Raw genomic sequence first — 27,130 nt, 5'->3', positions numbered from 1 at the left:
CTGGCTGAGGTCACAGTGACGTCAAAGGCGCTGCGGGCTGTCAGCTGGAGTCGGGCGAGCCGCGCTGACGAGGCAGCCGGCCTTAAAGGGGTCCCCGCGGCGGGCGGCGGCAGGTGGACCCCACCGGCGGCAGGTGAGTGCCGGGTGGGCCGGCGCGGGGGGAGCGGGGCCACGCCGCCCCCCCCGCCCCGGGACCCTCTCACCCTCTCCCCGCGGAGCCCAGCGCGGTCCCCGTGGGCTGCGGGGCCGGGGAGGCCGGGCAGGGGCAGCGCCCAGCCCCCGTCCCCGTGAGCCGGGCCGTGTCCCGCAGCCGCCTGGCCGTGTCCCGCAGCCGCCGCCCGACAGAGGACCGGGTTCTGCCACCAGGCGCGGGGTGCGGTGCTGCCGGCGGCGGAGACAGCCCGGGCACCCTTCCGCAGCCGGAGCCGCGCGGCCCCTTTAAGGCCGCAGAGGGCTCCCGCCGGGCAGCGACGGCATGGCGCGGTGGCGGCAGCGCGTGGGAGTCACGTGGGCGGGACGTGGAGGCAGCCCATTGGCTCCCCACCCCCTGCCGGCTGCAATCAGCTGTTACTGGGGCGAAGGGCAGGAAACGTCCTTAAAGGGGCGCCGCAGCCGCCAGCCCCCGGCTCGGCCCGCAGCAGCCGGCCGGGGGCGGGAGCGGCGGGGCTGCGGCGGGCCCCCGCCGCCAGGCTGGGCTGCCCCTGCCCTCCGCCCCCCGCCTTCCCCGTGGGAGGGCGCGGCCCCTTTAAAGAAGTTGTCCAGTCATCGCGCCGCTCTGCCAAGTCATCGGGGTCAGCCGAGTTCCCGCGGCCCCGCCCTCCGCGCCCGCCCATTGGTGCACGGGGCGAGCGCTCACTTCTGATTGGCCGCCGACTTAGAGCAACTTCTCGGAATCCGGGGCCGTGTCACCGGGCCCCGGCGGCGCCGAAAGGCGGGGGCGGCCGAGGCGGCCGCGCGACAGGGCCCCGCGAGGGGGGGGGCCGCGCCCCGCGAAAGGCGCCGTCCCGCCTCCGCTATTTCCCTCACCCTCTGGAAAATGCCAACTCACAGCGGGCGGGGCGGGCCGGGGGCGCCGCGCCGCACTACACCCCCCGGCGTGCCCCGCGGCGGGGCGGGGCGGGGCCGCCCGTTCCCTAGGCAACCACCGGTCGGCCGGGGGGAGAGCCCGCCGCTCCCCCAGCCGGGTGGGCGGGGCAGACGCCCGCTTTATGTTCTCATTGGCTGAGCGGCGGGCAGTGCTGGGTCGCCATTGGCGGGAGCGAGCGGCAATCGCGGCGGGGGGCGGGGCGCGGCGGGGGCGGGGCGCGTGCCGCCCGTGCCGGGAGGCGATTGGTCGGGGGTGGGGCCGGTGGGTGGCTGCGTCATGACTCCGCCAGCTGATCCGAGACGGGAGCCGGCGGCGGCAGCACCGGGACCGGCACCGCGATCAGCACCGGGCCGGGCGGAGCGGAGCGGCGGCGGCGCCGCCGGGCTGCGCCGCGTAGGTGGGTCCGGCGGGGACGCGCTCGGGGGGGCGCGAAGGGCAGCCGAGCCCCGCGCGGGGCCGGCGGGACCGGGGGGCCGGACAGCCCCGCCGTGCCCGGTGCTCCCGCCGGGGAAGGTCACCTTTTCCCCGGGACAGGGTGGCGGTGGCGGGGTCTCGGTTCGGCTTGGTGCTGCTCTCCCGGGGCTCCGCGGGCGCCGCCCGGGGCCGGCGGCCTCGCCCCCGCTGGCGGCGGGGCGGGGGGGAGGGGGTTGGGGCCGGGCCCGGGGCGCGGCCCCCGCTGTGGGGGGTCCCGGTGGGACGGGCGGGGCCGCCGCCAGGGCCGCCCCGCGACGGGCGGTGGCCGCCCCGGGGGTGACCTTCACTCCAGGACCGGGCGGGGCAGACTTTGCCCCGAGGCCGCTCCCGCCGCGGGCACGGACCGGAGCATCCCGGGCGGCGGAGGGGGCGGGGGAGACGGTGGCGGGGTGCCCCTGGGGGGAGCGGAGGGACCGGCGGAGCGGGGGTGGGGGCTGTCTCCTTTGGGGGGGAGGGGGAGTTGGTTTTACCGAGCGGGGAGGCGTTTGGAGGGGGGGTGACCCGGTTAAACCGGGAGGGGGCACCCGCTGGGGGCACAGCGGGCTTTATCGGCGGGGCGAGCTCTCATCGGGGCCCTTCCCAGCGCCGGTGAGGTCGGACAGTGCCGAGGCGTCGGGGACGGGGGGGGAGCTCTCCCGTTACGGGCAGGCCCCCCCGGTCCGCGGGGCCGGTGGCTCGGCGGCGGGTGCTGATTCACGGGCCGGCGGGGGTGGAGCAGGGCCGGGACCCGCTCCCTGGAATCCGGACCAGATGTACCCGGCACGCCAGGAATGCTCGGCATTCCCGCCAGGCCCCGCCGCCGCCGCTGCGCCCCGGCCGCCGCCACCGGCCCCGCACCGTGAGCCGCCCCGCAGCCCCCCGCCACGACGCCCACCGGGACTCCGGCCTTCGCCCGCCAACGCCCGGGCCCCGCCGGGATCCCCAGTGCCTTTGGGGTGACGCTGCGGGAGGATGATGGGGGGCAGCTGCCGCGGTGGCCAGCCGGCGGGGTTCCCGGGGCCGTCTGTCCCCACACCGGGGCCGTCTGTCCCCCCCGTAGCGGGGCCGGACACCCGGGGCTTTCGCAGAACTCGGTCCCCACGGCTGAAGCGCTGGGAGGTGGAAAAGGGGGTTTTTCCCTGGGTGGAAGGGGAAGCAGCGGGGTCCCGCAGCAGGCCCCCGGGGCTGGCGTCCTCATTCTGTGACAAAATGACAGGGAAAAAGGCTGCACTCTCCGAAATTCCCCTGGCGCTGCCGTGGCGGCGGCCGCCTGACAAAGTGTCTTCCCCGGCAGGCGGTGGCTGGCCCCTGGCCAGGTGGGACCCTGCCAGCGCGGATGCCCGAGGTGAGCAGCCGGGGAATGCCTTAACCCCGACCTGCGGTAGCTCCTGCCGCAGCCACCGGTCCCTGCCGCAGCACGTTACCTTATCTCTTACTTTCTGGCAGAAACGGCCTTCATTTCCCTGCCCGTTGCTTGTGTTTTAGGGCCAGCTGCAGGTGCCGGGGCCGGTGCACCAGCTGCCTTGGGAGAGGGGAGGGATGGGGAGAGTCGTGGTCGGAGCTGCCTCTGGATCCCCTGCGACGGGAGGGCGATCCTGGGGGGAGGGTCGAGGAGGAGGACCAGGATTTGGTGCTGGGGTGGGGCAGAGGAGCAGCTCTGCCACCTGGGGTGGCTGCTCTGGGTGATGTCTCAGCTCAGCACGGTTCGATCCTGGCTCTGATGTGTGTGTTCCCTCCCCAGGTGCTGCCCCGCCACCCCGTCCTGGCTAACCGGCACCAGTTCTTCAGTGGCAAGCTTTATGTCCTTCTCTAGTAGCTAAAGCTGCCAGTTGAAGAACTGTTGAACGTAGCCACTCTCTTCTCGTCACCGGCACCTTGGATGTTAGCCGGACCCATGCCCCGAGCGACCGGGATGAGCCAGTCTGCAGCCTCCTGTGGATTTGAGGGCTGAGGGTGAGCCCAACCGGGATGAAGAAGTCTCCTTGCAGCCTCCAGACAGAGCCTTGCCTGGGGGGTCGCCAGGCAGCAGGGCTGTCAAGTGGGGTCCTCCTCGCTGGTGGGGTGATGCTGAGATGACTAGAGAAGACCGAAAGAGGCATTAAACTTTGTTTGGCTCAACAGTTCAGTTTTAAGTTTGTTGCCTGTGGGGTGCCTGGACCTGCCGGGTGGGAGGGTGGTGGGAGCTGGGGGGCCCACAGTGCCAGGGCTCAGCCTGATGCTGCATTGGGGTCCGTGGGTGGAGGGTTGGCTGTTTGTGTCCCCTTGGTTTGTTCCAAGCTAAAGAGGTGACCTGAGGCTGGGTGTGGCTCGCAGGACTGACCTGCTGCTGAGCTCAGGAGCAGCATTAGTCCTGCAACATGCCAGGCACTGGGATGGAGCCAGAGGAGAGGGCCGGCTCCGCACCGGTGCTGGGTGTGGTGCGGCCCGACCGCCGGGAGCGGGTGACTCGGGGCCGAGTCACTCGCTGAGCCAGACAGATCCACTGCCCGGCGAGGCTGGGCAGCCCTGTCTGCGGCCAGCCTGGGGCAGGGCCAGGATTCTGGGTATTTGGAGCTGGCAGCGCTGAGAGGGGCCCAGATGAACCTTGCTGGGCTCCTCTGTGGTCCAGGCTCTTGCCTTGCTGGTGGACAGAATCAGGAGACTGCCCTGAAGGGCTTCTGGAAGCTGCTCTCCAGGGATGGAGTCCCTCCTGCCTTGTGCTGGCCAAGAGGGGAGCATACAGCTCTCCTATGGCTCGGTGCAGGGTGAAATGTGTGGACCTGGCAAGGGCTCTTGGGAGCCTCTGCACCCCCGGAGGTGCCTCTCCCGTGGGGCCGCCGGGACCACTGCCTCCCAGGCTGCCTTGGTGGCTGGGAAGCAGAGGAATGTCCAGGTGCTGCTGCTTGGGCCCTGCCAGAAAGATCACGTTCATCCCAGCTCCGAGGGTGGGCGGGGAGGCATGGCCCTGTGCTCAGGTAAGCCTGCACAGTCTCAGCTGAGTCTGCCTGTCCAGCTTCCAGCTGCCCAAGGTAAGGTTGCTACCAAATTTTGGCACCCAGCAATGCGCAGAAAGTGGCCTGGTGTCCGTTAAGTGGTAGAAGTGGAGGAAATTGGTGTCGTGGGGGTCCCTCCTTCTTATATAAAGCCGCTCTGATTGATGTGTGCTTGCTGACGGCTGCAAGAAGCCGAGTTTCTTTGGGGTTGTCACCCAGAGAGAGTGGGGCTGCTCGAGTGCCCTCGGCTCGCTCTCTGAGCAGAAAGGACCACGGACGAACACCTCCAGCCTGAGGCAGAGCTGGACTCCTCTACCACAGCCACCCTGCTGCAAGTCCACACCAAACAGCTGGCGCCTGCCCAGCGCTCGGCGAGCCCTGGACTGCACTGAGGGGGCACGAAGTCGTGTGCGTGTGTGCAGGATGCACCAGGGCAAGGAGGAGCAGGTCCCGGGCCATGCTCCCTCTGCCATGCTTCGCAGCGCTGTCGATGCTTGGCACGGAGGGGAGCGGTGTGCTCCAGCCACCAGCATCTCCACTCTTGTGTGCTCCAGTGTACAGGGTAGTGAGTGCTCACGCTTGCTGCTTCCTCCTGTTGTTGCAAAGGGCTGACCCGCTGACTTTCTGCTGAAAACCAGCTCTTTCCTTGGTAAGACGCGGCTGTTTCAGAGCAGAGAGTTGCCCTGAGCAGCAGCACCAGGGCCCTGAGGTCAGGAAATGTAAAACACCACATTTGAGTCAACTTTTCATACACAAGAAGGTTGCAGAGTGCAAGCTTGTGGGTTTAACACAAAACCGGCATTGCAGTAGCTCACCTGCTGAGCAAACAGGCTCGGGCTCTGGCTAGCCTGTGTTTAATGTAAAAGCAGAGGGGTTTTAGACTGATGAGGTAAGTGTCCCTGCGGGAACTTGCCTGGCTCTTGGGGCTTACCCTTCCTCCTGCAAAGTCCCATGTGACCAGTGAGTAAGTGCAGTGTTTCCTGTAGAAAGCACAGCCTTGCTCTCTGTCGCCTTGCAAAAATCTAGTAACTCCTTCCTCTAGCACCGAGGCTGTGTCTCCTACAGCACCTGGCCACCTCCTCAAAGCATCCAGCACGCAGGGACACGGCAGGAGGGGGGACGCCAACCAGGACTGAGATGTCCCTGCCAGAGGCTGGCTGCTGTCAGGGGGTGGGAAGTGCTTGCTGCAGCAGCTAATGCAATATTCAAGACAGCTGCAGCAATGCCAGCAGGTGCTGCTCGCTCAGAGGTCGGACGGCAGCCTTCTGTCCTTAGGAGTAGGGTATTTCACCAGTTCCTGCACCCAGACTGTCTGGTTCCTAGCTGGGAGAGCTGCCTGCCTCCCTCACAGCAACTCTTGCTGGGAAAATGTGCTTTTGCAAAGCAGAAGGTCAGCGTGACCGGTGTGCTGAATGAAAGCTTCCTGCCAACCGCCAGCGAGAGGAGCAGGAGGGGTTGGGGCATCCGTGAGTGTGCGGCCACTGCTGCCTGCTCAGACCCTCAGCTGAGCCCCAGGACATGGGCGTCCTCCTCTTATCCAGCCCAGCAGATCCCTGTCTAGAAGAGAGGGAAAAGTGCTGCTCCACTTTGCTCCAGGGTGCAAGCGAGCAGCCGAGGGCTGGCTGCAAACACAAAATGCAGGCGTTGGGTTCAGCTTTGCTCGTGATTTTATTTCTCTTGTGCCAGGATGGCAGGATACGAAGCTGTTAACACTTGGTTGACTCTGTGCCCCTCGTGGCAGGGTACACAGCGAGCTTAGGTTTCTGCCAGCGAGGGTATGTTGCAGATATCGCAGGCCCTGCAAATGAGAGGTATGTTGGGGATTTGCAGTAAATTGTCTTGACTTTGTGTCTCTCGATGGGCTCTGCTGGCATGGGGAACGTAGCGCAGAGCCGCCCGCCGGCTCGGCCAGGGTGTCACTTACTCTGCTTCCTCTTTAGAGATTCGTTTCCCAGAGTATAAAACTTCTGCAATCAGAGCCACCATGGGGTCTGTGTTCAGGCTGGCAGCTGCAGTCACGATCCCGTCCCTGAAAGGGAAAGCAGAAGAATGTGGATCTCTTCAGTGTACATAACTCAGCACGGCAGCATCCCTGTGGCACCCTGGCTGGAGGCCAGCTGTATTTTGGGGGGCTCAGGGCAGGGTGGCTGGTACTGCAGGGCTCTCAGGGACTTGTGGCAGATTGCCTGGCACTGCTGGGAGCCAGGCACCGAGCCTGGGAGCAGTGGGGCAGAGGGAGAGATGTGTCCCAGGCTCCCTGCCCGGCTGCTGTCTTCATCGAAGCTCATCCTCTTCCCTGTCCTGCTTTGGTTTGTTCTGAAACCATCTGAGTGCTGGTTCAACGGCCAGCAGCTGCGTAGGTGATGTGGAGCCTCGGCGGGAGCTCTGCAGGCCATAAGGGAGAGGACCATGCCCCGTTCCCAGGGCACCGCTTTGTCAGGGCACAGACTAGCCACTGATTCACTCACCTGATGTAAAAGATCAGGAACTTCTGCTGCTCCAGGCTGCCCTTCACAACAGTGTCTGTGTATCCCTTCCCACAACCTGCAAGAGAGCGTCGCAGCCTGCTCGGGGAGCCCCGGTACTCCAGCTGCCACCCATCCCACCTGAGTGCCATCGCAGGTAGGGGCAGAGGGGACAGCAACTGGCTGGGGCAGGGGTCTGGGCTGGGGCTGCGACAGGGCTGTGGAGCAGGCAAGAAGGCCCTGGACAAGCAAAACTGACCCAGAGATGCATCATGACCCTGAGCCTCTCCTCGGCTTGGAGAAGGAAGCTCTTCCTCCTTTGTGGCCTCTAAGCCACTGGAGATCAGCAAAGAACGAGAGCTCTGGGTAACCTGCAGGCTGGGAGCTCAGAAACAGCGGTCACAAACCCGCTGCGGCAGCCCATCCAAAACTTGAGCTGCTTCAGGTAAACTCTGCAGCTGCTGTGTGTTTACAAGCCCCAGACCCAGCTGGAGGATGAGCGGATGGGCTGGGAAGTGGTTCGGCTGTTCCCATCTCTCTGCCCCCTCCTACCTGCGTAGCGGATGCTTTTCCCAAGCATCGTGGTCCAGAAAAAAGGGACAGTGTGCAACTCCTTCTCTTTCTTCAGCATGTTCAAGGCAGCGACGTGACCTGTGATGAACCAGCAGAGGAAAAATTTGTTTCTTGTAGGTCCTCAAAGAAGTGCCCCTGCCTCTCGTTACCCTGCTGCCCCTTCTGCCCCGTTCCCTCGATACCCATCTCCAAGGGGAGCTGGAGAGAGGTGGTGGTGCTGCCTCACCGTGGGCCTCAGCCACCTGTTGGTGATGGATGCTGGAGTGGTCCCCGTTGAGCAGCGCTACAGGAAAGGAGGCCACGTCCCCCGCAGCGAAGACGTTGGGGATGTTGGTTTGCATGCGCTAATGGGACAAAAAGCAATTAGTGCAATGATGTGAGGGATGGGACTGGGTGTGGAATGGGGATCCTCCGCTGGCACGTACCAGGTCCACCAGGATGGCACCGCTGTCGTCTCTAGCGATGGAGGTGCCCTTCAGAAATGCTGAGTTGGGGAACACCCCTGTGGGGAGAGGAGAGAGGACAACTGCAGCAAAGCTCTGCAAAGGCAGGGAGGAAACTTGGTGCTGCCTCTAGAGCAAGCACATGCCTGTGGTACCTCTTCAGCCTGCTCGGAGCAGAGCAGCTCGCGGCAGTGACAAGTGCTTGGGCTGGTGCTGACCTAATCCGGGGCAATGAAACCAGGCCCAGAGGAAGGGGTGCTCTGTTGTGCCCAGCGATCTACGGTGCTCAGCAAGCATGCCAAAGTCATACTGAGAGTGTAAGTAGCTCCTTCCCTCCTGCTGTTGCTCGTGCGCTGCTGACTTTCTCCACGTGTTTGGGGCCAAAAGGTAGGGTTGGATGATAATGGAGTGGGAAAGAGACTGCAGGAAATGGCGTCCTGGGAATGCACTGGGATGCTCTGGGCTTGCTGGCTGTTCTCCCCATTCCCAAAGCCGCCTCCCTCTCCCAGCTGGGGTCTCTTACCTATTCCCACCACTACCACATCTGCAGGTAGTTTCTCTCCACTGGCAAGAACAGCCTCTGTGACCTAGGAAGGAAGCAAGAATCATTAACAAAGGGTTAAAAGCTCTGTCCTAATTCCTGAAGCCTCCCTGCTGCCTCGTTCTTTACTGTCTTTTTTCTTCCCCAGGTTCAGATCACCTTGTCCAGCTAATGTGTGTTGCCAGGAATGTAAGAAAATCACGCTATTTTCTCTGAGATACGAAGACATATTGGTGCCCTTTGAGCCCAGAGTTGTGCTCAGTGGAAAGAAATGTGAGGGTCTAGACTGGGGAGAGGAAAGCCTAGATGCTAGATGTAGGCACTGAGTTATACCTCAGTCTGGGTTTTTTTCCCCCTAAATGTAGCAGTTCAGGGATCACAATGGCATGACTGACCTTTCCATCCTTTCCTTTCAGCTCAGAGACTTCTGTTTTCATGTAAAACTTCACGCCTTTATTTTGCAGCATCTGAAAAGGAAGAGGAAGCTGGTTTGAGTATTCACTAGGAAATTCCAGGCTGTACTGCTGTAAAAACAGCCGTACCCAGCCAAAACCCAGGCCGGCAGCTTAGCTGCTGCTCCAGGCTGCAGAGAGGTTTCATCTGTGTCCCTGGCTGGCACAGGCTGCCTGGAAGCCTGGCTTTGCTCTGCTGTCCTGGTCAGGACTGATGCGTGAGGTGGGTCTAGGACGAAGCAGGGCTTGGGGATGAAGATGAGCTGGAGAGCGTGCCGTGTGTGTGAGGGAGGTTGGGACCAGCCCTGCGTGCACAGCTCCCTCGGAGAGCCGTATGTGAGCAAGGTGGCTGGGCACATGGGTATGTCTCAGCGCAGGGGCTGGATTTCCTGGGCTGCTGCAGATCACGGGGCTTGGGCAGCATGTGTCCTCCGTCCTAGAAATTAGCACCAGGTTTTCCTAACCTTCATGGCGACACCTCCAACCTCAGGACCTAACGCATTCTGGAAAGGGAACTCCTTTTTTTCCACCACTGAGATGGCAGCAGCCTTGTCTGACAGGAAGGCAGCTGTCTCCATTCCTGCAAGGGAAAGGCATGCTCAAGGTAAGTCTGTTGCAAGCATGAACCTGCACCCTCCTCCTTGGAAACCTTTTCCCCTTCCAGGTGAGGAGAACAAATCTGATGTAGTGCCAGCGCTTAACTGCTCTTTTATGCATTTCTGGGCTGAGGTATTTACCCCCCTGGTTCTTCATTCTCATGCACTATGGAGGCAGATATTAGGAACTGCAAAGAACGGCTCCTGGCTGTGTACCAAATAGCTCCCTTTCTGTGCCTTACCCCCTCACTTTCCCAATGCTCCTGGGGAGTCCAGCTCCTCTGAAGGCCAGTGACCTTTCTATAAGGCACATTCCCTTCTGTCACTGCCCAGGAACTGTTTATAGCTTTCAAAGTTTCTGGCTGTCAGAGGAAAGAGTGGTGCAAAACACATACCCCCACCAGCTACAGGGCTCGGGGAAGGAACCCAGGCAGGCAGTGAATGAACATCCCTTCCCCAGGGGCCTCTAGTTAATCTGCACATGCACCAGAAGTGGGTTTCAAGGCTATCATGGATGACTTGGTATCCACTCCTGCCTAGTACCTATGAATGAAGCTCCTATGAGCACCAGATTCTTCCCAGTTGCCAGCTCTAAGATCTTGCTGGAGTCTTCTGGGGTTTGGAGAATGCACACATTCTGCAGGTCTGCACCTGGGACTTTGAGGGAGCTGGAGCTGAAAGAGAAAGGATCCAGGTATGTCTCATGATTAGAAGTGAAACAGAAAGAATGAAGGGGGGACCACAAACCCATGCAATCTCTTGTCTGTGTCATCCCATCCTGTCCTTTTATCTCATCTCCTACTGCCTCCCCCTCACATGCCCTAGAAGACCTCTAAGCCCTCTCGTCCTGTCTAAAATCTTGTGTGTGGCAAATGCTTTGTGCACTCACTGGCTGCCTGTTGCAATGAGCAGCTGATGGTACTTCTGAGAGGAGCCATCCATGAAGCAGACCTTCTGTTTCTGGAAATCCACAGACACTGCCTGCAGGAGAAGGAGGCAAAGACCAGGCAGGTACCTCCGGTCCACTGGTGTCCTGCCACATCAACCCGTTCTGCTTGCCTGTGACTGCAGGCACGATTTCTGGACACCCAGGTGAGATGAGGGATGCTGGAGTCCTCTCTCTCACTTCCTACAGGCCCTAGGCTTTAGGAGCGCTAAGTATCGCAGCACCAAATGTGGGTTCCCCTAAGGGGTGTGCAGGCTAGTTTCAAGGGCCAGCCTGTTTGCCTGTGATGGGCATATCTGTCCATGGGCAGCACAGATCGGTGTTACCCCCAAGGCATGCACACCATCCCTAGCACTGGCCTTGGAGTGATGTCCCAGAAGATAATGCGCGTATGTAGGCAGAGCTCTAATTTCTATATAAATATAGCACGATGCCTGCAGGTGTGGACATCCCCTCCCATGGCAGGGACAGGACCACCCATTGAGGACTGAGCTCAGCTGCTCTTGTACCTCTTTCTCTGTCCAGAACTCTATGCCATGAGCAGCGAGGAATTCAGGTTTTCTCAGGTAGATGTCCTCAGCTTTCAAGTTCATTTTCTGGAAACAAAACAGAAATATGAAATAAAGCAATTCTTGCAGCCAGCAATACTCTTGCAGCGTTTACTGGGAAGTAAGTTTGCGTAAGAGGTAGATTTTGCATTAGTAAATCACAGCTCTCCACACTGCCCCATCATCATTTTCTTGTCCCCCTCAGAAAAAAAAAATCAAGTCAAACTCTAGTGGGAAGAACTCAATGAAAAGGGATAAAACCATTAGCTTGTGGTGGACTCTAATCAAAGACTTTCTGGGAAGAAGAAGCGAGATGTTAGCTGGAAATTATACCCCTTTTCCTCGTGGGTGCCTCAGGACTCCTGCTGCCTTGCCAGCATGGCTTGCTTGATTGCTCAGCCTGGTCCTGAGCGTGAACCACGTCCCTGGTTCACACTGGGTACCCAGGCACCATCCTGCCCTTCTCACGTACAAACCTTGCTCAGTTTGGGCTTGTCATACGGAACATGTTTCTCTTTGGTGGCCATGATGATCCTGCCAGTGAAGCCCTCCTGGCGAAGCGTCTCTGCACACACCAGGGCAGCCACACCTACAAGAGATGCTCATCTCAGCCCTCTTACCTGTCACTATGGAGTAGGAGGAAGGTGGCAAGTCCTCCCTGGAGGAGAGAGTGGCAGCTCACAGCATCTGTGGGGAGGGCAGAGTACAGATCACTGCACTGACCTCCCCCTAGCAGCAGCATCGTGTCCTGGTTGAGGCGGCATCGCTTGCTTGTGTCCTTCACCCTCAGGCTGCTTTCAAGATCCTAGAAGAAAGCAAGTGAGAAATGCTGAAATCACACCTAGCCCAAGGCACTGCTTGTGCTCGGAGATAGCAGGTAAGGTCAGTACCTTCTTTTTTGCTGTAACAAACACCTTTCCATCTTCCACTGTTACCTGCAGGCGTGAAAGGAGAGTGCATTTAAGTGCTGCATTCATGAGGTGGTGGGAGGAGGGTCTGCTCCAGTGGGCCACCTGTCTCTGATACACCGAGAGTGACTTGTAGGGATCTTGGATGTCAAATGATGCCGAGAGGCTCATGAGCTTTTCTTCTTATCACAAGGGCACTCAGGAAGAGTGCCCTTTTTTCTTTCCAGAAGGTGTGTGCTGGCTGTGATGTGTACCAGGAGGTACAGCATCACCTCTGATTGAAAGGAGCTTTAGGACAGGGAGTTACATGATCCCAAGAAGTTGTCCCATGTGTAGCTCTGTGTGACCTGGACCACGGAGCTGTGGCCAGGGCAGGATCCTTTCAGCTGGTGTCAGGAACATGGAGCTTGTGGGAGCAAGTGGTACAGAGGACATGGCCCAAGCTGGGAGGAGGAAGAGGCAAGAAGTCACCTTAAAGCGGGGAAGGCAGTCCAGAGAAGGGTACTCCTCGATGTCTCCAGTTTTGATGTTAAAGCAGGCACCGTGCCAGGGGCAGCGCAGCCTCTCCCCTTTCAAGACTCCTGCAGTAGAAAAGCCCCCACGACCAAGCGGTGAGAGCTGACCTCCCTGACGTGGCCGCTCCCCCTGCCCAGCGCCAGGGTTACCTTTGCTGAGCGGGGCACCATAGTGGGGGCACGTGCTGCCCATGGCACTGAACTCCTTCTTGTTCCTCACCAGCAGCACCGGGTAGCCGCCCACCATCACCTCCCACAGCCTGCAGGGGAGGCGGGGAGGTGGGTGCCCCAGGGAGCCGAGGACCAGTGCCTCGCAGGAACATGCTGCTCCCTCGACCACCAACATGGCGGCCGCCAACATGGCAGCCGTTGCCATGGCGCTGTCGCCCCTGCTGCCTGCAGGCCACGTCTCGGCCTCCCCCCGCTGGGTACTCACTCTCCATCCCCGACGTCAGCCTCCTTGCAGACCTCGTCGGTTACGGTGTCATCGCAGTCCATGCTGCGGGCGAGCAGAGGGAGGGGTTGGCTGCCATGGATGCTGGTGCCTGTAGCCACTGTCTTTCGCCCCCTCGGCAGACGGTCCTCCCCGCGCGCCCTTGTGCTGCAAAATCCCACCCCAGCGTATACGGCCACCGGCGCCCCGGCTGGCAGCGGGTCAGCACCGTGTGCTCAAGGGGTCCCAACCTCCCGGTACCGCAGGAACAAACCCACAGCTGGCAGAAAACACACATCCCCCCCTTCTAACTTTGTCTCAAAACCCAAAGCCCGTTCCTCTGCTCTTTTTTTCCTCCAGCTTAACCCACTTTTTTGTGTTCAGCCTCTTGTCCCATTAAACTCAACTGCAGCACAGCGTGATCAAGCAAACATGACGAACAACAGTCGTGTCGTAAATCAATACAATTATTTATGGTGAGGCACTGCCACCATAGCCCACGGCTCCCTCAAATTGGGGGTCTGAAGAACCGCTTCAGCCTCTCCCAAACCTCTCCAACATTTGTGCAGAGTCATTGTTTACACTAATTGCCATGAAAGCAGTAATCCCTGGCCAAAATGCCTCCTGGGCTAGAAAGGAGCCAAAAACCTTGGTCCTTAACACTGTCCCTGACTTAGCAATCAGCTGAGAGGCTGATTAGAAATCTCCCTCTCTGTTTTGGAGAAAAAAAGAGCAAGAAACGGAGCAGAGGAGGGTTGCTCAAGGCAGGTTTCAGTGCAGGGTGGTGACTTGCTCCTGCAAATCCCCACCGTGCCACTGCCCCGCTCCTGGGTCCCTGAGGAGAAGTGTCGGCAGGTACTCACCTGGTCCCGCCGTGGGGGGCTCTGACACCCGTCCCCCGAGTCAGAAAGCTGCCACCACCACCATCCGCAAGTTCCTCCTCCGCTGAGGTGACACCCTCGCGTCTTATTGCAAGTGCTCTCCCTGCCGCCAGCCCACGGCTGGGTGATGCTCTCTCCGAGTTGCACAACGTCCCCGCCATCAGGAGATGCATCTCCGGGAAGTGGCCACCTGCCAGCCAGCCTTATCTGATTTCTGCAACTGGCCTGCAACTAATTAAGTGTATTTTGCTCAGGTTTAGAATTGCAAAACAATTGAGGGCACGTAGGAATTATGGCGCAGGTGTGGTGTAAAGACAGGGTGCGTTGCGTGCGATGTGAACAGAGACTTGAGTGGATGCAGTGATAGGCTGCTGCAGCTTCCCATTGCCCCTTGTCCTGATGGAAAGTGCTCTGGCTCAGTCCAACATGGTTTTGCAGCACTTTGGAATGATATCACTACTCTTTATGTATTTTTATAACATTTAAAATTATTTAATTTGATCTTTCTGTAAGGCAGAGCCTCTCTCACATTGATCTTAAGGAACACAAAGAGTTCGGCACCTCTGCACGTGCCTTAGGTGCCAGCTCTGCTTCTGGTTCAGTCCGCCAGCGTCCAGGCACGTGGCCCCATGGTCCGTGAAGGATGGCACAGAGCAGCGTGCTGCTTGCTGTACTATTTTTACAACAGAGTGGGAGTTGCAGAAAAACGGGAGTAACGCCTACGCTGTTTGTGTCTACTCCCGTTCTTATCTCTATTTCACAGTCAATATGTTTCACAACCTTAAAATATGCCTCAAACTTTAGTGGGGGGAAAGGTACTAGCAGTGTGCTTCCATCATCTCCCTTGCAGAACCGAGCTTCACAGGGACCAGCTTTCTGCCACACAGCACGTTCCCAAATCCAGCATGGGGTGGGGGATAAAAATGCTTCGGTGGGCACAGCCGGGAGAAGAGGGCGCACACAGGGATGTTTGGTAAGCACAAGCTGGCTTATTTGCGAAGCAGCTCGCTCCGTCAGACCCACCAAGCCAAGAGCACAGCTTCGTTCAGTGCCGGCTGCTGGGGCGCTGCTGTGTAAGGGGTGATCTTAGCGCACGGATGCTGCACGACCATGATGGGTGCAGGTGCCAGGTATTTTCTCACAGCACCAACGAGCGGCTTTCGGGCTCTGCCTTGCTGGCCAGGAGCCTGAATGTGAAGCAATTTGGCTGTTGAACATCCCTGTCTAAACTCTCTGTAATTGTTCCCCAGAAGCACGTTCCCATGTGGAGAAGCAGCAGCCCTCGTGGATGCATTCTCTGACTCAGCAGAAGTCGCTGGAAAACATTGTTTGCTCACAGATAAAAGCTGCAGTGCACCAGCAGAGTGGCAGGTACAAAGGCATGCCGCTGTGGGAGGCTTTGGGGTGAGCCAGATGGAGCTCGGTCCTGCGCGGTGGCGTTCGCACTATGGGGCTGAGCAGCTATTTCGGCTGCTGGGTGTAGCCAAATACCCCGGGAAGGGCTTTTGTAAAATGCAAAGAGATAAAGGCAAACCAAAATGCCCATCTCTGATGGGGACAAAGATGATGGCAAAGGATAGAGAGTTGAAAAGGGCATTGGATGTAAGAGGGAAGGTTTGGGTTAGCTGCAGGGGTGCTGCGTTACTATGCCTCTGAGAGCCAGCACCTAGGAACACACAGTATGCCCCCGTGGGGCATGGACCCCATTCAGGCAATGGGATGGTATTGGAGGCAGATTTTTGGGAAGATGCTCTGTAAACACCTTTGTTAGGTAACCCAGAGGTGGATACTCAGATCGGTTAAGACCTTTGTTTGTAACACACGGCAGGATAACCGTAGGAAGGAAGAGAGCCAAAGGAAGCAGTGCCTTCAAAGGCAAGCAGAGCCCAGGTAGGCATCAGAAATCTCTGGCCGACCTGCTGCCGCATTGGTGTTGACTCACGCGAACCGCTGAGCTGCCCTCCTATTTTATTAGATAGCTTTGCTTTCGCTGTGTCTCTCCAGTAAGGTCGGCACTCCAGAAAATTCAAGTTTGGAGGTGAAGATTTAATGGGGGTAGCTCTCCTCCTCTCAAGTCCCTACTCCCATCAGCTGGTGTAGCACATTTTGTCATGCCATAGCGCAGCCGTGGCTGCGTGGAGGTATCCTCATCCCACCTTTGCTTCCCCCAGCCTGCTCAGGTCAGGGTCCTTCCCTGCCCTCGCAGACTTACCGATTTTAACCGAGCATTACCCACAGAGTCAAACATTACTGAAGACTGTTCGGGCGCAGGAAGAGGAAGTGAAGTGAAAACTGCAGCAGAGCTAAAATGATTAATGGGACACCGCTCTCAGAACAGCTTGGTTTGTGATATTAATACTGACAGAATTCAGGAGGGAACCTAACCTGTTCCAGGCTGTGAAACTGGCAGCAGCAGGAGACGCAGTTAGGAAGCTCCCGCGCTTATATTTGTCATGCAGGAGGAATCGAGTGGGCTCAGCAATGTGTGATGCTGCACAGAGCGGGTGTAGGGGCTGAGGCGTGCTTCCACCTCGCAGGGCTCACGCTGCACCTGTCTGGATTGCAAAAAAAAGCATGCGGTCATAAATACGTCATAATGTAACCAGAAAGCACATAGATGTCCATCAAAAATCACTTAAGCTTGAGAATGGTGAACCAAACGGGAAAAAGATGTTTATCCCCCAAGGGAAGAAGACATGGAAAAGGAAATACTTAGTGGGAATGAATTTGCTTACAGAGTGAGAATAATTATATGTGCTGTTTCATATTTTCTTCCTAAGCATTCATGCCTGGTGATGGTGAGACATGGGATACAGGCTGGGCAGACATGTGGCCCCACATTTCACTGCTCACCACAGGAACCTGAAACCTCACTTAACAGCAGCAGATAAAAAATTCAGAAAGTAGACAAATCTGGGGCATGTCAGCTACGGAAAGCAGAGGAGGAATAGAAGGAGCTGCCCATGCTGCTGTGCTTGAAGGGGTTTTGCCGGTCAATGAGTCTGGCAATGGAATTTTTTTTTATCCCACAGCGCACCTGTGCAACTGGAGTGAAAAGGAGAGAGCACATCCTTTGCACAACCAACTCGTGGCAGCTGGTCCAGCCCAAGCCCTTGAGCAACAGCTGAGCCTGCGGCATCCTTAGGGGTGCTGTGCTGTTGTCACAGATTCCTCCTACAGGTCCCTTGTGCCAAATCCTGAGAAAAAAAGACATCCAGCCCTGGGAAAACAGAAGGCGGCCAAAAGCAAGAGCATCCAGAGCAACCTGCCAGGGGGTTGTTTATCGCATGGACAAAGCAGGCTCTGGCTCTCGGGTGAGGGGGCATTCCTGCACGCCCGGCTGCAGAAGGCAGCATGCTGTGCCTGGCCAGCCGGCAGCTGGCACCAGCGTCACCCAGTGCTCTGAAGCTCCCAGGAGACACTGTGTTGTTCAGGGAATGATCTCAGGAAGGACGACCAACCTGGGCAGCAGAACACCTGCAGGGCGGAGGGAAGGGAAGAGTCTTCCCCTCGTGAGGTCAAGCCCAGGCTTGATGGAGCAGGGTGAATGGATGGGCTGCGGTGCAAAGCCAGATGATTTCCTCTGCTGGACAGGGCCAAATCCTGAGGTCAGTGGTTAAGCGACGCACACTTTGGCGTTTCTTGCATTCAGTCCTGGAGCTCTGTGTGTGAAATGGAGCTAAGGGCCGGGGAAAAAGGTAGTAAAAATTCTCTGTGGTGCCAGTGCCAGCAGAAACCCTTCTGCTCACCACGCTCAGAGACTGGCGTGCCTTTCTCCTGTGGCTGTGGTGAGTACCTCCCCAGTTCCACCTGGAGAACATCCAGCTTCCGCATCAGGAAGGTGTTTCTGGCTGGAAGGGATACACGCTCGAGTTGGCATTGATTTCAGGTCGCTTCATGGCTACCCCTGCAGTATCTGGGCACACTTTGCCATACACGGCATGCATTTTGCACAGTAGAGCCTTTCATAAGTGTGGAGTTACAGACTTTCTGAATGAACAAGTGTATATATAGAGTAAAGCTTTCCTATATGGTCTGACTTCCTACAGCCTAGCAGATAGAGTAGTGCCACACTTCAGGTAGGGATGAAGACAGCGGCTAATTAAAGTTCAGAAGCCGAGCCATTTGGTTTGTTTTGAGATCTTGTACTCCTCAAATTATTGTAGATTTGAGCCAGGTCTGGCTTTAGATGAGCAGATGGGCTTAATGCCTCCCTGGCTGGAGAGAGGCAGGTTAAGGGGACAAGGCTTTCCGAAAACAGGACTTTGCCATGGCAGGGGCTCTCATATCCGTGGCTATGGGGAGCCCCGGGAGGTGTCTGAGAGCAGAGCAGGCTCCTTCACATGTAAGGGATGGCAGAGCTGCGAAAGCACACCTGTCCAGAATAGCGGGGAGCATCTGGGGGAGGACACAGTTCATCTGGCAGAATTCGTTTTGGGGGATTATCAATAAACTGCCAGCCCTTTAGTGCAGAAAACGAGTTATCTCTTCCAGATGTGCGGAGGGGAAACTCCAACCTGTGAGAGGAACAAAAAAGCCACTGTCCAGCTATTGAAAAAAAAGCTTCACCTCAATTTAAACCCCGGCTGCTGCTGTAAAGCCCCTGCTAGGGGATTAGCTGTGGTCCCCAGAGCGTTCCGGGGTGGACCTAGGCATGTCCTTGGTGGTATCTGGAAGGAGTCCCCTGCCCTGCTGGGGTCACCAGGCCGAGCTGCCTCCTTGCAGAAAATGAGGCCGTTGGGGACCGTTGGAAAACTCGAAATTTGGGTGAAAAAGGCAATATCTCCAAATAAGGTGGGAATGAAGAGTCCCGTCGGCCCGGGCTGCTCTGCCCGGCTCTCCAGCGAGCGTGCAGGGACCTCTTGTGGCAGCTCTGCCCGAGAGCTCCTGTCCCCGCTCTTCTGTGCGGCTTCTTTGGGACAAGCCTGGCCTCCGAGCCCAGCCTGTGGTATGTGGCTGACTATTTGGCCTCATCTGGTGTCAAGGGACCCGCTTGTAACGGGGCTTGGAAGTCTCCATCTCCGAACCTGTGCCCGGTTAACGGCATTGCTGCAGAGGAAGGGAGAAAAGGCTGGAAACAGGGCTGGTGAGAAACCGCTGCCCAATGGCAAGTCCTGGCAAAAGTACATAAAACTGGGCTAAAATTACCTAAAAAGTAGTATTTATGCAGTTGGTGCTGTAGCAGTGGGATCAAAGCCCCTGAACAAGAGGCTCAATTAATCATGGCTTAAATTACTCCCATGCAGAAGTGGTAGGTAAAAGCTCTCCCGCATCCAGAAGCATTTTAACTATTCCTGTCCCTGACCCGAGCCTGGCCAAATGTTCATGTTTAGATGAGTAACACGGTGGGTGGGGGACCCCCTGGGATAAACGGGGCCGGGCCCACAGGCGTTTCACGGTCCGGGACTTCTCCCGCAGGCGGGCGAGGGCAGGGTTGTCACCGCGGAAAGGGTTAGTCGAGATTTCTGAGGCTAAACCACTGTAGACGACTTCTCATTAGGGATCTTCTCTCTGCAATTTTATACTGCAATTAATTGTTAAATTATTTTCCTCCTCAGTGCCCTGAGCAGCCTGGCATGTCTCCAAGGCGTCTCCCTTTCCTTGTCATATCTTATGCTAAGCAGAAATGTCTTTGTATTTGGCCTTCTCAGTAACAGATTAGCCGACGTGATCCTTCAAGTCTTAATACGTAAGATTATGTATAATCCCTCAAGCAGTCAGGCCTGTGGATCACCTCAGGCAGCACCTCCCTGCCACTAAACCACTATGAAATTACATCGCCATGTCCAGCTTTTAAGCAAATCTCTGCAGGCTGAAGAGACTTTTCTATTGGTTGGGAGTGTCTCGCCCCTCTCCTTCCGATCCGATTTAATCGCTCCCCTCCTCAGTGTCCTCTCCATGAGCGTATTCCTTGTTGATGTTTCGGTGTCTGTCACCCCAACCAGGGCAGCGGCTGAGAGCTCGGCCTTCACACGCTCCTGCTTCGGCAAAGAGAAAGTAGAAGATTTAGTCCAGAGTGAAAACCTCACGGGAGAGGCAGGGTCTGATGTCAATCGGTGCGTGCACGGTGACTCATCCCGGCTGCAGAAGAGAAGCAAAATCTGTGCAGCGGCCGCGCTTCTGGTGGAGACTTCGAAAAGCAAGACGGGAACGATCAAATTACGGGCAGCTGGAAAATCAGCGTAGTTGTGGGCTGGAACTAGAGAAATGGTGGGTACGGGATCCTGGATTCCCACAAAGCCCGGACAGCAGAGCTGGACTATCCCAGACCCCGGGGAACTCCTCTGGGGACGGGACGGGGGGTGGCGGGCAGGGGAGCTGCGGGCAGAGCGGGTTGTTTGGCAGAGCGGTGGGACCCTCCTGCTCGGCTGCGGTGCGCTGGGACCCGGCGGAGCGTGTGCCCGGGAGGGACGGCTCTCCAGCACGGCGCGACCGTGCGACAGCTTCCCTGCTCCCAGGTGGGGCGAAGGCCCGCCGGCCGCAGCACTTCACGGTGAGCTCTTCAGCCACCCGGTGCCACCGGGGCGGACGAGGAGCCGCAGGGGGACGGGGAGGCGTCCCCAGCCCGGCGGCGGGACACCCGCGCCACGCTTGCAGCCGGCTTTTGGGCCGGCCGTCGGTTGTGCCGCGCTCCCGGGAAGGCGGGCGCGCACCCCGGGGTGCCCGTTGCCGTTCCCCCCTCCCCTGGGTGCCGGGCTCGGGGGGAAGCCCTGCCCAGCGTGTCTGCCGCCCGGCGGGGGTGGGGCGACCCCCGCAGCCCACCCGGCCCTTCCCTGCGGGGCCGGTGCTCGCTGCTCCCCGCCCCGGGGCCGCGCATCCCGGCCGGGGGGGTGCCGGTGCCCGGGGCGGTGTCGGTGTCCGGGGTGGAGCCGGTGCCCGGGGTGGAGCCGGGCGGTGCCGTTGCCCGGGGCGGTGCCGGTGCCCGGGGCGGAGCCGGGCGGTGCCGGTGCCCGGGCGGTGTCGGTGTCCGGGGCGGTCCCGGGGCGGTGGCCCCGGCGCTGGGCGAGGCGGAGCCGTCGGGCGGCGCGGCCGGCGCCCATGGGAGCCCGGGGGAAGGCGCGGGCCGGTGGATGCCTATGGCTTTCAGCCCGGGGCTGCTGCTGGTGGCCGGTTCCTTCGCCGCCTTCCGCCTGCTGAACCGGGGGCTGGAGCGGTTGGTGCCGCCGCCGCCCTCGGCCCGGCGCAACCGCTGGAAGTGGCGCAACATCTGGACGTCGCTGGCTCACAGCGTGCTCAGCGGCGGCGGGGCGCTGGCTGGGTGAGCGGCCCGGGCCCCCCGCGGCCCCGGAGGGCACCTGGGGCCGGGGGGGACCGGGGATGCCCCAGGGGAGCGGGGGCGTCGAGGGACCCCGACGGGAACCTGCGGCGAAGGGGGCACCGAGGGAGACTGAGCCACCGGCGGGGGGTGGGGGGAGGTGCTGGGGGCCCCTGAGGAGCATCGGGGAGGGTGTGGACCTGGAAACTGGGGGGCACTGAGAGATGGAGGAGGGATTAAGGAGCACGGGGGACCGAGGGACAGAGAGGCACTGAGGTGGCAGGGGACAGGGAGACTCCGGGGGAAACAGGAGGACAAGGGTGGTCGTGGGGGGGGCAGGGGGACAGGAGGGGTCCGGGGTTGTCAGCAGCACCAGGGGAGCACCAGGGACACTGGAAGGGAATTGGGGGACCGAAGGTGCTGCCCAGCACTCACAGACCCTCTCCCCGCAGGTTCTGCTTCCACCCTGGGCTGGCCGAGGACCTGGTGGGCACGCATCCACCCGGGGCACACAGCCTGGTCGCCGTGTCCGTAGGTGAGGGTGAGGGAGCGAGCTGCCCCCTGTTCTGCCCCCCAGCGAGGTCTCCAGGGGCTCATTGGTGCCTGACACCAGGCCCTCAAGCCACATCGTGGGCAGCGATGTCTCAGGCGCCCCAGACAATCACCCTATTCTTGGCAAAGGACAGTGGCTCCTTTCTGTCCCATGGCACCCGCGGCCAGGAGGTCCCGGGCACCAGGCTCCCCGCCACCATCCTCATGGGGCAGCCAGAGCTTGAAGCATCCCAAAAGTGCCCATGATAGGGGATTGATGCAGATCCCCCTAAAGCCTCCAGCTAAACCTGCCACTGTGGAGGCCAGGAGCTTTGAGTCTTCCGGCTGTGTGAAACCTTTCCTCCTCCCTCCCCCTGTCACCTTCTTGCAGATCTGTCACCTGCCCTGTGGTCAGCGCTAACAGGCTTCCCAGCATGGGTACAGCTCAGCAAGGAAGTTTGAGTACCTAAAATACCAATGTGGCATTGTTTTGGTGGCAGTGAATCCTGCAGCTGTTAAGGGCTCCAGGCTGGAAGGATGTGGGGTGGGACCTGATCCCAGAACAGTAACAAGGGTGAGGGTCCACATGCTGCCTTCGCTCTCACCCTTCTCTAGGAGCACATCCAAGCAATCAGTTAGTTAGCACCTCTCCCTATGAGCACGTCCCACAGAGCGACTGCAGGAGGGACCCAAAACACAGCAACTCCCTTCTGCTGTGTGTGATCCTGCTCTGTGCGTGATTCACCACCCACCCAGGGCATGGGCTGAGCTGTGGCCACCACTTGCCCAGAGGGGCTGCTTAGCCCAGTTAGGCGCAGAGCCTGCACTGGGGGTGCAGCCCTTCGTGGCCCCACTTTGCTCATGGCCTCTCTGTCCCCAGGTTATTTTCTCGAAGACTTTGTGGACATGTTGTGCAATCAGAAACTTCACCAGTCCTGGGAGCTGCTCTTCCATCACTCTGTGGTGAGTCTACCAGCAGCTCTTCAAGGGACAGACCCCAGCACTTGTGCCACCAGGGAGGCTGGGGGACCTGCTGCTGCTTGTGCGGATGTTTGTACCTGCTACAAAATCTGACTTGTCTGCCTGGAGAGAGGAGCCTGGCAGCCCAGACAGCAGGGCTCAGAGCTTTGCTTGGTCCTGTGGGACTCACGTACTCTTCCAGGACTTGCAGAAAGGCACCCAAAGATGGGGTAGGAAAAAAACCCAAGTATGCACAGAGTAGGGGGGGCAGAGAGCTGGGCCAGGGGGCTGATCCATAGCAGTGGCGTGGGCAGGCAGTGAATGACCCAGGTGTCCCCGCTGGCGCAGGTGAGCAGCTCAGCTCCTGCCAGCTCTCGGCCACTTGAGCAGCTGCCAGGAAGGGCCACACATCGCCTCCTTCCACCTCCTGCTCCCCGGGGTGCTTTCCTCTCATTTGGGTCAGAGTCATGGCCACAAGGCTGGGGTGGCCAGAGCACCGTGGTGCAGGAGCCCCACAGAAGTGCCCAGTGTGCGTTTCTCCTTGATCACCTCCGATGTCCGGATGCTGGAGTGTTGTGGATGCTGCAGGGAGGGCTTGGCACAGCCCGGAGCTGGGCAGCAGAGATGCTGTGGGGTGCAAGGGAGGCACAGGGGTCTGCTGGGCCTGGGAATAGGGGACAGGGACAGCGCTGGGACCTACCTGGGATGAGGCAGGGGAGGTGATGGTCAGACCTGCTGCCTTGCAGAGCCCAGGGAGCCCTGTGGCTCTGCTGGCCACTGCTCCCGAGTCAAAAGTTCATCTCCACCATAGAGCTAATTCAGGCCAAGACAGCGACTTAACGAGCATAGAAGATAATCTTATTAAAGAGCCAATGCAGAGAACAGCATTTATGGTATAAACTGAAGAAAGGACTGAGAGTGCTAAAGCGCAGGCAGGCAGAGCCCGTCCCCACTGTCCAGCGGAGAGGGTGCGGGGCAGGAATCATGGCCACTCTGTCCCATCCAGTAGCCCCAGGGTGCTTCAGGCCAGGCTTGGGGCATCCCACCGGGCTCTCTCATGCACCAAAGCCACTTAATCCCTGCAGTGTGCCTCTCCTGGGGAAAATCCCTGAGCCAGCAGCAACCATAGCCCTGGGCTACTCGTGTCCCTTCCTGCCCTTTTCAGCTGTTCACTGCGTGTGGAAAAACCTGCTGGGCCACAACCAACTGCATTCCCCAGGGCATCAAAGCAGAGTTAGGTCTGGCTGCTCTGTCTCCTCTGCCAACCTGGAGTTTACAGAATTGTTTCCCTCTCCTCCCACTGAAACAAAACAAAACAAACCTGCTCAGGTTTCATGCAACGGTGGGGAGGTTTTGTCTCATGCCCACAGCTCTAGCGGTGGCTGGAGGCTGCAATGCTGCAGAGATACATGTGAAGTGATGACCAGCGGTTTGGCACTGGCGTGATAACCGTTTCCACCTCTGCTCCATGCTGCCCCCAATAATAGAGGGCCCCAGCTTGTAGCAGCTGAGGGCAACCAGCTCCCACCCTCAGCCCCTCTTCTTTCTCCTTCCCAGGTGATTGTCTGCTTTGGTATTGCAGTGCTGCTCCATCAGTACATCGGGTTTGCCCTCGTGGCTTTACTGGTGGAGATTAACTCCATCTTCCTCCACCTGCGTCAGATCCTGCTCATGGCCAACCTGGTGCACACCACTTGCTATCGTCTCAACAGCATCATCAACCTGGGCACCTACGTGGTGTTTCGCATCACCACGCTGGCCTGGATGACTCGCTGGCTCTTCCTCAATCGGGAGAATGTGCCCCCAGTCACGTACGCCGTGGGCACGGTGGGCATGGCAATCATGACGCCCATGAACATCATCCTCTTCTACCGCTTGCTGCGTAGTGACTTCTTCAAGCCCAGCCGGGCTGTGCAGAAGGAGAAGGAGCAATAGCCTCCTTCCCCGCAGGGTCAGGGATGCGCAGCCCAAGCCTATGGAGGACAGCAAAGCGCAGTGGAGAGTGAGTGTGGCTGTTTCAGTACCTTGCTTGGAGGGTCTACACTAACAGAACAGCTGGGCTATTGTTGTGGCTGCAGATCCTGGGTGCTGCACAGCAGAGAAGCTGCTCATGGACCAGGCACTGGGGCTTTGCTCCTGCTGTGCCTTTGGATGATGTGGTCGGATGACCAGGAGCTGCTCAGAGAAGCTTTGACAGCTCTCGCAGCATCCCGAGCCACCGCTGAGATGCGAAGGGAGGAGAAGAGCAGTTTCCCCACTGTTCTTCCAGACAGCCAAACACCTCAGTGTGTTTCCAACCCCTTTGGTGCTGCAGCCTGCAGCGTCCCATCAGCTGGGGGATGCTGTGCTCAGCCGTGCGTTCTCCGTGGCACTTCCCATGGGAGCACCACCAGACAAGAGAGGCTCCCAGGCTTCACCCTCGAGGCCAGGGCCAGTAGAAGCCAAATCCTGCACTCCTGAGTCCTCCCTGAGGAGATTGTCCCAGGTGGGTGATGGAGGGAGAGGCTGAGACCTGTCTGGGTGGGATGCTGCCTGCTGCGGGGTCCAGGTCAGGGGCAGAGCACCAGGCAGTGGGTTCTGCGGCGCTGTGCTCAGGGACAGGCGCCCAAATTCTCCTGGCAGCTGGAGCTTTTCCTGTGTTGTTTCGTTCCCGGATATATTAAGTGCCCATAAATGAGTGTGGGAGAGTGTGAGTCTCTGGCCAGGATGATGCTAGGTGATGATCACTTCCCACAGATGTGGAGTTTTCAGGCATAGGCATCTATTAGGGTTTAGGCATATATTAGGAATGAAAAGTTCTGCTGCAAAGCCCAGTGTAACGCTCTTAACCAGCAGCAAGGGCTTTTACTAACATGAGCTTTTAATAAATGGCTGCAAAAGAAACAGCTTGAGGGGAAGGGGCTTAGAGGTAAAAGGGACTGAGCAGCCCACCCTGCTCCAGGGGTGTCCCTGCTTAGCACAGTGCTTCTTACCCTATGTCTCCCCGCCACAGAGTGAAAATACACTGTATACTGGCACAGCCTACCTCTCTTGGGGTGTCCCCCCACCTCCTTTCTATGGGGGCTGACACCCTCCTGCCCTCCTAGGCAAGGGGAGGCTGTGCTTCCCTGGGGCTGCAACTGGGAGGCTAAATGGCGGCAGGACCGGTGCCAGCTCCCGCCAAAGCTCTGCCTTTAGCCCTGCTGCACCGAGCTGCTTGTGACTTGCAGGGTTAGGAAAGCGCTGGCTGCGAAATAGGGCAGGTGGCAGCCTGAGCACCCACCACGTGGCTTTGCTGCTCTCATTCCTGATGCTGGAGGCCAGCTTGCAGCAAAGCTAGGATCCTTGTGGTTTGCTCTGCCTGTCCCTGGAGGCTTCCTATGATAAGGAATCAGAATATTTTAAATTTTTTTTACTCCACATTTCCTTTTCCCCACTGATTCCCACACACTGAACTGTTCCCCAGTAGCTCAGCACCCTGTATAAAAGCAAGGTCATTCCACTCAGCGTTACGTGTACTGGTTTTGAGAAATCCACTGGATCTGACACGCTTTCTGTGTGGCAAATAACCTTTAACTCAAAATCTCTCCATTGGTTTGAAAAGCTGGGGGACAGGCTGAAACAATGAGCTGCTCGGAGTGGGCGACACTTGTTTTGAGGCGATAAATAAGGGGACACACTTCTTCCTGGGCAGGGAAAGACAGGCAATGCGTGTGGGCAGCAGGAGGCCAAAGCCGCTTACATTTCTATTTGTGGAGAGCGCAGGGAAGCTTTCAGGTGCTGGAGACACCTACTCCATGTTTGGGTTTGTCACCTCGAGCAGTGGTTACATACCCGTGTGCCGCTCACGGCTCTGAGCTGGAGCAGAGCTGGCGGCTGGGGCTTTTTCTTTGCTTTGACCCATTTGCACCCAGCTTTTGAGGAGCTGCTCCACCGATCCCTGTCCTTAGCACAGCCTCTGCACCCACTCAGCAGCGCTGACTCTTGTCCTCCAGCCTCTGCCCACACCAGGGATGTTTCTCAAGCCTTGGATTGTGTTATTGCATTCCTGCCATCACATGGAGGCCGGGTACCCCGGGTTTGTGGGGTTGAGGCCACGGAAGCCTGTTTTGGGAGCCTCTAACCAGACGTGACTTTCCTGCAGTGCTACGGCACGATAAGCTTTGCAGCTTGCTGCTGCTGGGCGCGGGGGTACCCTGTCCTTGTCCATCCTGATGACAGATGCCACAGCCTTGGCTTGAAGGGCTCTGGGAATGGACCTGCCCTTCTAATCCCCCGTACGGGGGTTCACGGGGCTGGAGGGAGCATCTTTGTCAGGGAATTAGTCCCTATGCCCCAGCCACCCCCTTCAGCCTCATCCCAAGAGCCAACACCCCCTCCGGCACAGCCCCTCTCCCCATGGGGACCCCCCAGGGACCCCCTACCCTGCCGACGCCCTAAGGCGGGGGGACATGTGTGCTGCCGGGGGGGCTGCAGGGGGGCACTGAGCCTCTGGCTCTTGCTGGGGCGTTGCGGGCCAGGGCTGGGGGCGAGGGGGGGGGCGGGGAATGGCTCCCTGGGGGTCTGGGGTGCAGCGTGCTCCTGCCCTGCCA

At 58.9% G+C, this 27,130-nt stretch overlaps 2 protein-coding genes and 1 long non-coding RNA gene across 3 annotated transcripts; 2 read left to right on the top strand and 1 right to left on the bottom strand.

Annotated features, from left to right (window-relative positions):
- The first annotated feature begins 1,352 nt into the window (after positions 1 to 1,352).
- LOC142065986 (uncharacterized) lies at positions 1,353 to 3,419 on the top strand. The gene is made up of 3 exons (XR_012663586.1): positions 1,353 to 1,484; positions 2,835 to 2,885; positions 3,282 to 3,419. It is a non-coding gene; the product is annotated as an uncharacterized LOC142065986 (long non-coding RNA).
- Positions 3,420 to 6,158: 2,739 nt separating this feature from the next.
- On the bottom strand, positions 6,159 to 14,726 carry LOC142066086 (apoptosis-inducing factor 3-like). Its single transcript, XM_075113084.1, has 19 exons — positions 13,796 to 14,726; positions 12,936 to 12,998; positions 12,650 to 12,759; positions 12,456 to 12,565; positions 11,967 to 12,011; positions 11,800 to 11,881; positions 11,553 to 11,665; positions 11,038 to 11,124; positions 10,472 to 10,563; positions 10,126 to 10,256; positions 9,451 to 9,566; positions 8,930 to 9,001; positions 8,517 to 8,580; positions 7,976 to 8,052; positions 7,777 to 7,894; positions 7,530 to 7,628; positions 6,981 to 7,056; positions 6,437 to 6,541; positions 6,159 to 6,310 (listed from the first exon to the last, which is right to left on the bottom strand). Exons 1-19 carry the CDS (start codon positions 13,984 to 13,986, stop codon positions 6,268 to 6,270), a joined length of 1,794 nt encoding a protein of 597 aa, XP_074969185.1. The 5' UTR covers positions 13,987 to 14,726; the 3' UTR covers positions 6,159 to 6,267.
- Positions 14,727 to 20,001: 5,275 nt separating this feature from the next.
- On the top strand, positions 20,002 to 26,115 carry TLCD2 (TLC domain containing 2). Its single transcript, XM_075113085.1, is given in 5 exon segments — positions 20,002 to 20,306; positions 20,309 to 21,071; positions 21,521 to 21,603; positions 22,480 to 22,562; positions 24,117 to 26,115. Coding segments are annotated over 5 exon segments (1,593 nt in total). The 5' UTR covers positions 20,002 to 20,020; the 3' UTR covers positions 24,495 to 26,115.
- Positions 26,116 to 27,130: the final 1,015 nt, after the last annotated feature.

Source organism: Phalacrocorax aristotelis, chromosome 18 (genome assembly GCF_949628215.1).
Source record: "Phalacrocorax aristotelis chromosome 18, bGulAri2.1, whole genome shotgun sequence".
NCBI lineage: Eukaryota > Metazoa > Chordata > Aves > Suliformes > Phalacrocoracidae > Phalacrocorax > Phalacrocorax aristotelis.
The sequence above is the reverse complement of the archived record's forward strand: the minus strand, read 5'-3'. Positions and strand labels throughout refer to the sequence as shown.

Excerpts from the sequence above, each read along its gene's own strand:
- LOC142066086 (XM_075113084.1), bottom strand. The coding sequence starts at position 13,986 with ATGCATCTCCTGATGGCGGGGACGTTGTGCAACTCGGAGAGAGCATCA. Across the intron at positions 7,895-7,975 it reads GTGCCATCCTGGTGGACCTG|CGCATGCAAACCAACATCCC; the intron begins GTACGTGCCAGC and ends TTGTCCCATTAG. Across the intron at positions 7,057-7,529 it reads GAAAAGCATCCGCTACGCAG|GTTGTGGGAAGGGATACACA; the intron begins GTAGGAGGGGGC and ends GCTCTCTTGCAG.